This window comes from Ciconia boyciana, chromosome 1 (assembly GCF_034638445.1).
Source record: "Ciconia boyciana chromosome 1, ASM3463844v1, whole genome shotgun sequence".
NCBI lineage: Eukaryota > Metazoa > Chordata > Aves > Ciconiiformes > Ciconiidae > Ciconia > Ciconia boyciana.
The window spans coordinates 116,891,078-116,905,918 of NC_132934.1; the positions used below are offsets into that span (position 1 = coordinate 116,891,078).

Sequence of the window (14,841 nt, forward strand, 5' to 3'; positions counted from 1 at the left end):
ATATCGTCATTTATTATGTGGGTACTGCCAGCAGCATGCTGTCAGTGAGGCAGCTGGAGGAATGGTGTTAGGCTTCTTATCACCCACAACCTGAAAGCTCCCATTTGTAACACAAGTTGGGCTCTGCTGGGTTGCATGTACAGCAGTTTTCCTGAATGTTCTCTATATCCGCTCAAAGTCTTCAGTGCTGGGATCAAGTCTAACCAAGTGTCTGGCTACCAATTCACTTCAGGGTACAGTATGAAATTGTTTCTCCTTTTAAAAGGCTACAAAAGTTTTGGGACCTAACTACCTCTGAAATTAGTCTCCTCCTCACATAACACCCTCCCATTTGCAAACACCTTCAGTAAAGATTTATGCAGGATGCGGCTAGTGCCAGAGCCCTGGCTTCTGGAAGCCGCTTCAAATCCCTGCTAACAAGAACCTTCATTTCCTGTCCCCCTTCACAGGCTGCAAGGATTACCTATATTCTCAGACAAAGCTAAGGGAGGTTCTTAATTCAGTGTCCAGTCCTGCTCCAACTGCCTGAGCCAGTACTCTTGTATTGCTGTTAATATTTATGCCCACACCTCAAAGACAGAAAAGTGCATTTAAGCAAGGCAGACCAAAAACATCAGTGTATGTAAGAGCTAACTGTTAGCAACAGACTTCCCTGTGGACTGCTTGGGCACACAGCCTGAAAAGAAACGGGCTCTTTTACACAATACATGGTGCTCTCTTATGAAGCACGTAGATGTATTGCAAGGTTCTGCTACAAGGAGAGCTACAGTCCAGACTGGTGAAAGACAAGGAAGGCATTGATACCATGTTAGTACACCAAAACTAACAATACATGTGTTAATACAAGAGGTTATACATCACTCCTCCTCTGGCATATTCCTCTCCTCTCCAGCAAAGCACCAGAGCCGAATATCATGCATACAAGGGCAAGATCATTGAAAAGGGCAAGGGCTGTGCCAAGTGGCGAATCCTGTATCCCAAGGGAACAAAGGAAGGTGGTCAGCTTACCTGGAATTTATAAGACTTTGATTATTCTTCTCATATAACCGAAGCAGTAGCAGTATCTTCTGATCTAAAAAACAAGATGAAACCCAAAATCAGTCACCCATGAAGATGAAAACCAGATCTAGTAGGAAGTATCTTTCCCAGGCTAACACACTTACCTACAGCACTCAGTGTAGCCCCGTAGGCACCCAGTAACACGGCAAGGTGACTGCTCTCACAGAGAGAAGGGCTGAGTTTCACAACTGTCAGCAGTATGTCCACCAAGGCCTCTGAAATAAACACACAGCTTTAGCTTTGTTGCTCTCTCAGCTACATAGTGCGTATATAAATACCCCCCCACACATATACCCTCTCTAATAGATGCACACACAGTACTGTACATTTTAGATCAAGATCTATCTCTAGACATACCAAAACCCATTTCCCTGACTACACTAAAGGATGATTACAATGCATTTAATTCAAGTGTTTTTGAAGAAGTTAAAACAGTATTTCCAAGCTGGACACACAAATGTTATTGTGAGGTGTGGTCCACAATGTGGCATACTACCCTGCAGAAACTTTCCATGTGTACACATTTGCTCTCTAGTTAAAAACAAGAGCTATACCCTATCCTATCACACTGCAGCTCCCTCCTCTCCCAGAAAGGCATCTTAAATTAGCTCAGGAGTTGCACAGAGTAAAGGCAGACATCCCAGCAACCTCCCCAAGCTACTCAAGAAGTTACAGCAAGAGCTTGTAAATTCACACCCCAGCTGCAGTAACTTAACAAAACACTTCTACACTGTGCATTTAAACAGGGGTCATCACTGCAGAGTCCAATTAGTTAGCAAACTACAGGAACTCTGTCCTGGGGCACACAAAAGTTATCCACCTTTATTTTATAACTAGTTGAGAAACAGATCAAATAAGTGGTCAGGTTACTCAAAGGCAAATAGGGTATCTGTGGCAGATTCAAGACCTGAATCCAGATTTCTTTCTTTCAGTATCTGAAAAGGCACGGGCTTTTTCCCCTAGTATCTACAGGAATATAAAATGCATGTCAAAACAAAACAGATCATAAAGACAACAGGCTGAATGAATGCACTCCTGACACCAAGTTTCTGAATTAGTGAAGTTAGCCTCAAAGAATCCATCTTGCTGCTCTACAGAAATACATTCAAAAGGTAAAACACATACAGTATGCAGCAAAATCTATCACTTATTTTTAATTTCACTAAATTTGTGACTTCACAAGAGCTTTTTGCTCTTTTCAGGTGATTTAAAACTTTAAAGTTTGTTTACATGTTGCTCACCAATACACAAAGTTTGTTATCAACATGCTGCCCTGAGAATTTCCTCTCCTTTTCTTATAGGGCTTCTTCAATCACTGAATCTCAAAGCCCTGTACAGTAGGGAAAAAGCTGAGGTGTATGTAGATTAAATGACTGGTTCAAGGTCAGGTAGTATTTCAGTTGGCAGACACGAAGAAATAAAGCCAATCCTACACATGAACTAGCACCCAATTTACATTCCTCATGGAAGGATATTCCTTGTTAAAGGTTGCAATATCAAATACACATCAATTAAATTAACATTTTTGATACAACTTGCAAAATCAACTTAAAATCTTCTGTACCAACCTATTTTAAAATAGGTTTAAACGGCACACATTTCTAAACAGAACCTATATGCACATCAGTGATCTTACACTAGCAGCCTCACAGAAACCAAAAGAATCAATTCAGGATTTCAACAGGGTTAAAAAACAAACAAACAGTAGTTTTAGAAAACATAAGTGTTTAAAACTGGTAGCCATAAAATGAAAGCAACATTTGGATCCAAGAAGAGGTAGAATTTAAAACTAAATGCTAATATTCTGGAATTGTTTAATAGCTCTGCAAGCATATGTAGGCGGATAGGTTACTGTATGGATAGAATATAATGCTAGAAAGACAAGATTACTAAACACAGTTAAAGGGAAGAAGATGATAAAAAATACCTCTTGTCTGGATATTCGTGCCATCTTCTTCTCTTGACCTCAGTATGGCTGACAAAAATAGAGAGTGCTGCGTGACCATCATATGAAGTTTGGAGAGCTTGACTAATCTCTGACTAAGTGAGGATTCTTTCTTGTATAATAACTGAATAGCAATGTTCAGGACTTTCAAAAATGCTTCATCTCTGTAGCGGTACCTTTAGAAGCAAGGATCACAGAAAAGTCAGACCCCAACCAAAAGAAAAGCTGCTTGAAAACAATCTGTTTAAGACATGAGAACTTTGCAAAGACAGCAAACTTAGTAAAACCAAAACTAATTTTAAAAAAAATGAAAACACATGCACCTCTTTCCCTGAGCTGTTTTATTTTTCTTAAGCTATACTTGTGTCTTAATTATAAAAAAAGAAAAGAGAATCAACATCAATCACACTTGTAGCTGCACTGATCTTAATAAAGGATTAGGTTTTTGCCTACTAACCCTTCAGACAGCAACCCTTCGGATTAACACTTCTACCTCCACAGAAGCCAAGATTATCCTAAACTATTTTTTATTTCTTTTACTTAAATGGTTTACATTTAAAGGTGAAAGATCTGATTCTGTTTTCATATGAACTGTATTTAAGAAATACCTTAAATAAAAAGAAGTTATATGAGCATAAAGCTTCTTTATGCCGGTCGAAAAGAAGCTAGTCCAGCTATCTAGTTAGCTATGTTAGTTATGCTAACTGGAGCACAAAATCCAAATCTGCCTGCAGTTGTGCAGGTTCAGGCTCCAATGAAGCCAGCAGACGTGACATAAAGCACATCCTGAGAAATAAGGAGCATCATCAAATCTGACTGAATTCAGGAGAGACAGGGTGTTTCCAGTGTAACACAGGACAAGGCCAAGTGAACAGAACTGCACCTCCTACAGCACCTTTGGTGCATCTGAGAATTACTTACTTAAGTCCCGTCTTCACAAGGCTGTACCAGTCATCTGGGTCCACTTCTTCAACAAAGCACTGTGCGTGCAGTAAGTGAAAACAGATGTTTACATTGAGCACGTAGAGCTTCTACACATCATCAAGACCAGCAATTCTTGTTCAACAGACACGCTAACAACATGCAAGCCAAACACTCAGGTGGGACAATCAAAGGATAACAGGGAAGAATGCTCTTGGATACAACAATCCTACCTCCTGATTCAAGTGAAACTGCAAGTCTTGTTTTGTTGGTCCTGGGAGCAAGGGAGCATATGGGGTGTATGCAATTAAAAAGCAAGCTGGTCTGTAGGTACCAAAAAACCCAGAGTCTTGAAACTCTTCACACTCCCCAAGTGTGAAAGGAATAAAAAGTCAGCAAGTCAAAGCAAGAGACTGCTACTCAGGTACTAGGTTTTTGGGTACCTACAATGTGCTTAAGCTAACCAACCTCTGCATGTGGCAAACAGATATGATACCTGGGTGAGCTGGGTGTACATGTTCTTTACAAAAACTGATCTTCCCTGAAATGCTATAAACCACAATAAACAACAATCAGTTTTAAGAAGACCAACAGCTGCACAGGCCAGCAGTCCCGGTAATGGTAGGTGCTAACTTCATCAGGCCTGCGACACCATCAGGATGAACACTATGAGGTGGCCCCTCAGGTCCTGCAAGATTCCCATCCTGCACAATCAGTCATGTCCTAAAATGGAGTCTTGCCAGAAGCCATAAAGAGGTCAAAGGCATTCACTGCCTGCAGAGACTTTCATTTGTATGTCTTACATGGATCTGCCTACCTTAGTGAACTACAAAAAAAAATAGTAGTACAGAGGCAATGATCAAGTAATGTTCTTTATGATCAAAGTCCGGATTTCTGCCACAGACGTCAGAGGGCATGGCAGGTGGGTCTTGTCAGAAGTGTCTCTATCACTTTTTTGTTTTGCTTTAATAAAAACATCCACTGGCAACCTTTGAGTTTTAACTCCTGAACACCTCAAACTCTGATTTTCAAAGGGGACTGTTAGCAGAAAGCCATAATCAAGAACAATTCAAAACAGAAAATAAAGTCCAATCTATATTTACCCAAGATACAAGAGCACAATAACACATATGCGCAGTGTCACATTCTGGCAATGCAGATAAGTCTCACCAATAGTTCTTCTAGCCTCAGCAGCATGGACCTCTCCACTTCTTGCTTGCTTTCATCTTTACTGCTGTTGTACATGACAATTAACCCCTTCATGCAGGCTGATAATAGGCATCTCCTCCAGGAATGAAGGTCTTCAGAGTTTTCAAGCACTCCAGATATGGCATCTGCCACTGTCCAACTGCAGAAAGATTTTTTTTTTTTTTTAATGTTATAACATACTTTTTGTATATGCTAAAGAGGTCTTGCAGCCAAGGGTTAAAGTGACAGATTCTCTGAGGAGAAGATGTTATTCACAATATTTGCATTCATGCATACCTATCACAATGCTTTATGGGATAAACCTAGTCCTGAAACAGGGCAACCGGATTTGCCTACCTCTCATTATTTTCTGCTTTCTCCAGAGCAGCAGGAAGCTGGTCAATAAGGTTTCGCAGCCCTTTGCTTTCCAAAGATGGCAACAACTTTGAAAGAACTTGCAGTTTCACAGTGGTCTCATGAGATGCTTCTGTGTCTTGAAATACACCACAGAGCTCCTTCCACAGAGCCTTCCTCAAGACAGGTATAATAGCTGAGGCAACTGTTGGGAGAGAGCAGGGGACACAAGTTTCACCGTCTAAGTCTGTTAAGCGACAACAGACTTATAATTACAAAAACACCAAATCACTTTTCTAATCAAGGCCCAGATTACCTAGTTTCTAGGAAATTATACTACAGTAGCTGCTAATCTGCTACAGAGAAGCACGCTCTGTATTGCTCCATAGCACCATTAGGAAGTATTTAGCATATGTATCAGACAACCACTTGCTACACAGCTGAAATGATTAGACACGGGCAAACAATGCAGACCTTCAAAAGAGGGACAACTTCCTGATAAAAAGCCTTGTCCTTGCATCTCAGGAAGGATGAAACCTTATGAGTTCCATGACCCTGGCCTCAAAGGAAATTTTCTCTCACATCAACAGACAGCTAACAGGAACCTTACAAATCAAGTCAGTCAGATAGCAGTCTCCTCTTCCCATCCTTTACCTTCCTGTGCGCTGACGAGATCTCTTCACTACTTGAACTTCTCCTAGATAGAGCTGGCCTTCTCCACCAACCACTACAGTCAGCCTGTTTCTATTGCTATTCACATTTCTATGCAATAAGAGAAATGAAATCAAAGTGATCCTGTTCTGTCGAGTTGAATCCTAACTCACAGTTTTGCTGGTAGAAAATTTAACAGTCTTGTCAATTTAATGCTGCTGTTGGTTTGGAAAGTTTTGGACTGTCAGCTTAGGAAGCCATTACTGTAGGAAGCTATATTTGGAGATTTATTTTAGAAGAAAGTTTTGGACTCTTAGGCTTGTAAAAGTGAAAGCTTACATTCTGCAAAACCATATGGCTATGGCATTCCACTCACCAGACAGCGTTCTATCTATGCCCGAGAAAAAGTTTTTACCTCCTGTACTAAACCAAGATAAGCATGAAAACAGATTTTCACATGCACTAACTATTAAATAAGGGCTTCAAAAGAGAAAATGTGGCAAAAGCAACTGTTAGAGTACTCTGCTTCAGTCTCACAGCCAAGCTTCATTACAGTCCTTTACCTTTTATGCTGCAGAGGTGTTTATCACAGAATCATTAGAAATTAGATAAGTAATGTTTATCACCTCTACTTATTGTGCAGAGGATCCATGATTTTAAGGCCAGCAGAGCCTATACTGAGAATCTGGTCTCCCAAATCATGCATAGGGATCAGTTGTGGCTTTACCTGCAGAAGGTCGGGTGAAATCATACTGGTCTCTGCATTGCAAATACACATTAATGAGTGGAAGAAAGCTCTCCATGTTTTTCCTGAGGTACTTTCCAGTGGCACTGCTCAGACACCACAGCTCAAACTGCAGCAGGTGAGTCCTACAGTGTTTCACCAGCATACCCACAATGGCAAGGGAGGTTTCTGACCTCTGGTTAAGGCAGTGAACATGCACCTCTACACTGACTGCGTGTGCAAGGACTGGCTCACTTTGGAGTGCCTGAAGGAAAAGTTTCTCTAAATCTTTGCTGGGTGATGCTGACATCAATATACCCAAAGCTTTAATGTGCTCTGTGGATAGCAGTAGTTCTCCTCGTTGGGGCTGCCTTTGGTAGCTCTCTGTGAGGAGCTGCACCAAAATCTGCCCATAGAAGCTTAACTGTTTTCCTTTCTTAGGAGATTTTTCAGATTTCTGAGTAGTCAAGCTCATCTCAGGAAGTCGTAGCATGGTTAAAGTGATCTCCTTCAGCTGAGCTGCAGCCATGTATATGTGCAACTCCTCCAGAGCCTCCAGCTGGTGAGACTTCTTGGGAGACACCTGGCTTCTGTCTTTCCCCGCAGCCTGTAGCTCTTTCAAGACACTTTTTGTGATAGCTTCAAAATACTTTGCCAACACGTGTTTGTGATCCATGCTCTGCAACATCGGGGCACCGGTTTTCAACAGCTGGAGCACACCAGAATTGAGGTGAGCCGACAGGAGCTTCACAGTGACAGGGTTTAAACTGTGCTGAGGAAGAGAACGTTGTTCTAAAGCCAGGAACCAACTCTCCAGCGTAGGATGTCTGAAAATCAACATGAGTGTATCTTCTAGTGTCTGTAACAAATGGTTGTAACAATATCACTGAATGGATAATTATAGTTTGGAGGGGGCAGGGGGAAATCATTCATCTGCCTAGTTTCCAGAGCATGTTTATTACCATTACTGAACATGAAATTGTCTATTAACTGGTCAGAGGATAAAAATATTAACGAATTACAAGCACATAAGTACCATTCTTCCAACATTTATGATGTGGGAAGCATGCCTTCACTCAACATTTCTCCACATGTCTAAGCACATTTCCAGGGGAAAACTGTATATTCTGGGGTTTCCCAATACCTTTCCATTCTCATCTCCACAATTCCACAGAACAGATGAAAAGGGGGCAAAAATTCACTCCTCCAAGTACATAATTTTCATAACCAGGCTTTACACAAGGCTTAGGGAATAGAATTTCTTCTGCAAAGGTGAGTGTTCTCTGTCAGGACCTCTCCTGACCATATTCCAACTCAGGGATGAGACTGGATGATGCAGCTTGGTCAAGTCTCCAGACAGTAGTTTTGTAACTGCTGGACCACATGCTCAAAGTTCGTAAGTCCTCCTCCTGGACCTTAACAGCATCCCTCTGCATCAACCTGTTTCCATTCCATACAACTCTGTGAAATACACAGTGTATGATATCCTGTTCACTCCCTGCCCTTCTGAGGACCTGGCAAAAGCTATAGTAATGCTTCTGCAAAGCAGTAAAATCCTATTCAAGCCCTTATACAGCGAGCATGTGACAGACACACTTTAATCCTAACTGAAATCCCAGAAATCCTCATAACTATTATCAAGTTACAGCACTCACAAAGCCTGATTCCTGCTAGATCCCCCGTTCTCCATCACATGTAGCCAGTTCCATGCTTTGGTGATCGGTGAAAATACATCAACATAATTTGTGCTCAAAAATCGTTCATTTTTAAGATCATTTGCTTTATTCAATGGTTCAGCAAAACTTATGACTATTTCCCTAGAGAATAAATCAAATCAAAGTTTACTAACAGGTGAGCTTCTGGCCTATGTATCAAGGGATTTGGTACCTTGTCATTTGAAGACTCCTCTGTAATCAAAGATTCCTCGTCCATAAAGAGATCTGATTCAGTCTCATGCTCTTCTCGTTTCTGCTGATTATCCAACTCTATCTGATTTCCCCGGCACAACAAGCTGCTCAGCAGGTCCACATAGAGGTCAATAAGGTGAGGACCAAAAGTTTTACTAAGCTGTGAAAATACAGACACCTTGGAAATTGAGAAAAGAGAAGGATGGGAGCAGAAGGATAATTATCCAACAGGAATAGAAATTAACTAAGAAATTCCTAGATTACAACCTTTTCTGGGAGAAGGAGTCACTCCCCTCTATAGAAACCCGATTCTAAGAAAAGTCTCAGGGTGCCAAACAAATACTTACAGATTTTCATCTATATTGCGACTTTTGGTGTAACACAGGCCAATGAATTTCACTCTCTGGAGAGGCTTCTTACAGAGACTCAGGAGCTGGATTAAAATCTGGAGTTTATTTGCACTATGCACAGATCAGTAAGGTAACCCATGCAAAGTAAATCCAAGACTCCTCAACAATCAGAAGGATAGACATTTGTTTACAAATTAGGTGCAGGTTTGTCTGGTGCTCTATAGCCTCAGTGAGAGCTGAGCACTTGAAAAAGCTGCAGAACTGGATCCTTAAGTTTTAACAGTCAAGTCATTTGTACTCGCTGCATTAAAATAAAACAAACAAACCCACAATATCATTACAATATTGCTCTTACACTGCCAAAGTTCTCCACTGTGGATTTCAGGTATAGCAACACATGCTTTACTCCTAACAAAAGCTGTTCAGGTGGAAGCTGGGAAGCCAAGTGTCTCAATTTTGTCTGGATATCGTCTTCCAGTAAGGTATTGCTTCCTCTCTCATAGCCTTTCTTTAGCAAAGTGGTAAATACAGAATCCAGGGCCACAGCAGGTTCTTTGCATACCTCTTTGCGTTTTTTAAACTGTTTAAAATGGAAAAAAAAGTAAAAGAAAAATGAAGATGAGTATGAATCAAAAGTTTCTTTAGCTACCTCTGTTTTGAAATGAGTTCTGTGCTAAAAGCAGGACTGAAGCTCCAGGAGCATACGTGTACAGTCCTGCTATCACAGAGCTAGTCAAAGGTGTCCCATGGCAAATCTGCACATGGTCACTGCTGGGCTAACAGAAAAACACAGCATCCCCTAGCACAGCTGGTCCATGCATTCCCAACCCATACCTGGGTGAACTCCAACCACTGTAAAGTGGCTCCTCGGGCCACATCACACATTATGCTACACTGTGCCTGATGAGGAGCTGTTGCCTGGGTGATTGTGTACAACCCTTGAGCCCTGGCTTCGCTTCCCAACCACAGCACAGACTTCTTGTGTCATTAGAGAAAAGCCCTTGAGCAAATTTGCATCCCAATGCCATCAAGAAGCAATATAGAATTAGCTTAATGCAAATGCACTTTCTGATGGAAGTGTAACCTTTATACACTCTGAGGTTTTACAGTAATACTGGCTCAAGCATTCAGGTGACTTCAGGTATTCCATACCACAGGTTCCTGAGATTGCTGGGGTATCCAGAGTCTATAGTACTGGTTAAATCGGTAGAGCTGAGGATACTTAGAAACCTTCAGGGACTGCAGATCTTTATCATAGAGCTGGAACATCAAGCAGAGGGCGAGGGGTTCTCTCTGAGAGTGCAGGAGGTCAGTGAAAACAGCAACAAGATAGTCTACAATGTGTGTGCCTAGAAAAGCAAAATAAAAAATGAAACTTCTGTTGGCAGAAGTAACCCACATGAGCACAGGCACTAGGGCAACCCTCTTTCCTCAACGCCTGGGCAACAGGCCATATAGCACCATTTAGAAAAGTACCGAATAGGATTAAAAGGTGTTTGTGGTAAGCTAGACAAGTGTTCCTGATCCACTGAGGTATCTGGAAAAATCCTCCATACAGTAGCCCTTGTTGAAGTAAATAATCACCCCACTTTAAGATACATGCTCAGGTTGGCCTGTTTCCCTCCAGACAAGCATAAAACTAACTCTGTCTTTACTCTGTTGTGCTAAACTTGTATTTTGATGGATTTGATGGATTTTGAAGGACCCCAGCCAAGCACTACCTAAGAGGAAAACTGATTCGTACTGGGGGAAACACACCCAGGTTAACATGCACTGGTTAAATATGGAGGATTTTCTTTCAGAACTGGGACTTTCAGTCCCACCCCAGATGCTACTGAACAGCCAAACATACATAGGACTTAGTATGGTACTGTGGGGGTTGGCAAATCCTGCTCTGAGGCCAACTGCTGCCCCTGTGACTCCTCACTCCACCAAATCCTTTTCTCAAGGAGGTGGTAGAACTTTGCAACATTCACCCCTGAAGCTTCATCTCTGAAGAAGTCTTCTTCGGAAAACGCATCCATTTTTCTATTCAACAGTCCAGTCCTCCCTCCCCTACTGACTGGTCTCAGTGGAAGAGCTGCGTACAGCCATTGAAACCACCTTCCTCTCACGATCTGCATACTCTGTGCTTAAAACACTGTTATTGAAGCGCAACTGCTTCCACGCCAAGATCGTCCATGCAGGGACAGTGTCTCTGTACTGCTCCTCAGTCCCCTCTATACTGTGCTCAGAGCCTGGGGTCATTCTCCTCCTCCACTTCCCTGCATCTCTTAGAGGAAAGGTGGGCTCTCTTTTTCTAACCTGGGCAAGTTTGTTTTCCCACAGTAGGCACTCCCTACAGTCAAATGGCAGTTTATAGAATGCCTGCATTTCCATCTATTTTCCCTACTCCAGAAATCAAAAGTGAGCTTCTTTAGGGTCAGGAAAAAAGGACAGAAGCACCTCATAAGCTTTAATGCCTCTCTTAGACAGGGAACACCATGGATCTGCACCTCTTTCTGCTTTCAGCGAAGATAATAAAATGTCTCGAGGAGCTCACTGGGTAAGAATGATCCCACTTCCACTCCACTAGCATAGATGATACATACAAACAAAAAAGTCTGTACCTGTTCCATTTTCAGTCTGAAGCAACAGTATATTCCTGGCTTCTAATGCAGCAGGGACAACAGCACTGAATGGAAATGTTTGGATAATCATGTCTTCATTTAAAGTGAAGCCAATTTCTTCATCTAAGCCATCACTGCCCTCGATTAGGACATCCACCATATCCAGGACATCTATTAAGCAAAGAAAAAAATGTAAGCAGAGGATTCAGACTAACTAGAAAACAATGGAGGTAGAATCCGACACTCCAGGAACACAGGGCAGCTTCTGAATTCCCAAAGCAGAAAAAAGGATGAAAGACACATTTGTCTAGCAATGCAACAGTAAATGCAACTGTAAAAATCACTGTCTCTTACTGTTTGCTTAACTTTACTTTTTGTCTTTCAACACTGCTGTTTAGCTGACAGAAGTAAGGGAAGGGAAGAGATGCATCACCTACTGCTATCATGATGGTATTAGGTAAGGACTATCAGAGCATAACAGTGACAGGAAATGTGTATGGGAAAGTACGAAGGAAGCAGCCACTTCCCCATTAAAAGAACATCCTGAGCAGTCCTTGAAGAGCTTCTCAGCTCTGTATGGCCAGAGAACCAAATCTTGGCCATGAAAGAGTCAAAGACAGCTTTAACATACAAAGAAGATACCATGTATTCCATGGCTGGCATTACATCTCTGTAATACAGTTGACTCAAGGCAACTGATCCATCTGGTACCAAGTGTTAAACTACCTCAATTATCCTACATTTATGTACTGCAAAATCCTACGCATGGACTGTTATAGCAGAACAGCTAGCACATGGTAAGTTGTCCAAGTGTCCACACCTGCAGAATTTTTACTTTGTCTGCAGTAGGGCTGTGACTGGTCCCGGAAAGCAGGAGCAGCAAAATTCCAGCTGTGTGCCTGGGAGTAAAAAGCTCCCTGGGCACCCCAGCCCCTTCCTCCTGGATGAACAGATATGAGTAGCCCCAGGGAGAGCAACTGTAATAGTTTTCATTTTCATTAGAAAATGCTGCTGCAGGAGCCTGAAGAGAGATTTAAAATACTGTTAAAAAGGTGTAACTGTATCAGAAATTACTTTTGGGGGCAAAGTGGTAACTTTGCAATTCAGATTTCTACTTCTGATACTAATCACAACTGGAGGACTGAATCCTGTAGGTCCTTACTTAAGCAGGATTTCTACAGTTATCAGTCGTCAGTTTGCAGATTAGGGCTAGAAAATTTAGCACAAAGTCTTGGAATTCTCTGTTGTTGAGGGAATCACCACATACCATCAATGTGAGAGATGGGGATGCTGACGTTATCAGAGTCTTGTTTAAACATATTAACTTGGAGCATACTGGCTTCCTGAACAAGGTCTGCTGCTTTATCTGTATATGGATAGGGGTTTATCACCAGTTTCAACAGGATCTGTTAACAAAGGTTGAGAGAGAAACATAAGTGCACAGGCTATTAAGTCTAAAGGAACCATATCTTGTTAAGAAAGACTACGTTCTAAAAGTGGTTGGAAGCTGGGAAAGTTTCAGGACGACAACTTCCATATACTTCTGCAGGAATCTGCCTATGGTTCCTGCTATACATGGGACACTGAGTCTGACGGAAAAAGAAATGTCCACTGCAATTTTGCACCTAAAGTGCTACCACAGACTGAGTCCCTGGGGAAACTGCAATGAAAAGGAAGCACTGGGCATTTAACATCCTGAGAAGTAAACAGGAAATGTCAACTTTTCTTGTAAAAGATTACAACTTACTCAGGTCTGATAATTTTGTCAGGTATTGCCATATAAAGAAAAGAGGAGATAAGAGCTACCCACACACACAACACTCTACCCTTATATCAACAATGCTGTAATAACAACTTAGCTTTCTGGATTTAATTTTCCTCCAAATCATTTCACTGTCCTCCCACCCAAGACAGGAAAAATGTCACCTCTGTATAAAGAATTACAAACACAGCTTTTCTCAGAACTCATTCACTGATCTTTGACAGGTTTCTCAACAATAGCAACAAAATAATTAGTTTCCATTAATGCTATTCTTGGCATTGTTTATCCAGCTAATTTGAACAGTTGTTACCCTTTCCAAAAATTGAATCACTGCTTCCTTTTTGTCTTCTTTTGTATTATCCAAGTGTTCCAGCCAAACTGAAAGTTCCTTCCACGTGTACTCAAACACTCCGCTGTCACGTAAAACCTGTCCAGAAAACCAAAGGGGGGGGTAAAAAAAAAAACCCAACAACCAAAACTGAAATACAAAACCAAAAAAAGGCACAAATCTTTTTGTATAGCAACTTAATATCTTCTTCTTCTTGGAAATAAAAAAAGAAGAGCAGGTTGATGAAAAGAAATATCTGTGTAGACCTCAGTGTAACTAGGGCCAAGGCCTAGTGTCTTCAACATGGCTGTTTTGCTTACTGTTCTCTCAGCAAGAGCAGTGAGAGGTGAGAACGACTATGTTACAGGTGATGAATGAAACCTACTGAGCTTTGCCAGACACACACAGGTGCTGTAGGAAAAGGGCAAGCAGCAGTCCTGGGGCAGAGAAAGGAGGGCTTTAAGAATGACCAAAGTAAGAGGGCAAAACATGGCTTACTCTCTCACAACTGGGACAATCAGCTGAGAGCAACTTCTTTCTGCTCCTGTCTGCTCAGAGCCTCTCCTCCTCTCACCTGCTGTCTGCAGCACAAACCCAGTACAACTCCACTTGGTTCGTGCCCTCACACCAACCATGTGTATGGGATGGATCCCATATGCACCCCATTCAAGTATGCTGCAAACACCTATTCACCAGACTGGGCAAAGAGCACATGACAATCTCACTGTGAACATTCATTCCAATGCATTTGGAATACGAGACTTCTACAAGCACTCAGGGTGCAGGAACCTGCTTCAACACATGCTGGGGCAGTATGCACTAGATCCAGAGGCCGTTGTGCTACCTGCAGTGCTGCTCACTGCAGCAGCCTCTCTGCCACTTCATTGCTCAAGGTCTATGGTACAGGGACACAGAGGAACAGAGCTGGCTGCAGCACAGAGCCACAGCCAGGGCCAATCCATCTCACTGGTCCCAGCCTGCAAAAGAGCCTTACGTTGGACAGCTTCAATGGAGCTAGTGTGTCCCCTGCCCCCTCACGCAGC

General features: G+C 42.0%; 1 protein-coding gene across 3 annotated transcripts in view; it reads right to left on the reverse strand.

Moving 5' to 3' along the window:
- Positions 1–14,841, reverse strand: part of URB1 (URB1 ribosome biogenesis homolog) — a 59,976-nt gene that overhangs the window by 17,984 nt on the left and 27,151 nt on the right. For 2 of the 3 annotated variants that reach the window (XM_072845379.1, XM_072845397.1), the window contains 13 exons: positions 13,781–13,897; positions 12,976–13,114; positions 11,709–11,879; positions 10,252–10,448; positions 9,455–9,679; positions 8,730–8,927; positions 6,846–7,701; positions 5,471–5,672; positions 5,096–5,273; positions 3,926–3,984; positions 2,987–3,180; positions 1,164–1,274; positions 1,009–1,072 (listed from right to left, as the gene is read on the reverse strand). In XM_072845379.1, coding sequence (XP_072701480.1) covers positions 1,009–1,072; positions 1,164–1,274; positions 2,987–3,180; positions 3,926–3,984; positions 5,096–5,273; positions 5,471–5,672; positions 6,846–7,701; positions 8,730–8,927; positions 9,455–9,679; positions 10,252–10,448; positions 11,709–11,879; positions 12,976–13,114; positions 13,781–13,897 — 2,711 coding nt within the window. The remainder of the gene's footprint in view (positions 1–1,008; positions 1,073–1,163; positions 1,275–2,986; positions 3,181–3,925; positions 3,985–5,095; positions 5,274–5,470; positions 5,673–6,845; positions 7,702–8,729; positions 8,928–9,454; positions 9,680–10,251; positions 10,449–11,708; positions 11,880–12,975; positions 13,115–13,780; positions 13,898–14,841) is intronic. The other variant, XM_072845387.1, reaches the window with a different exon arrangement.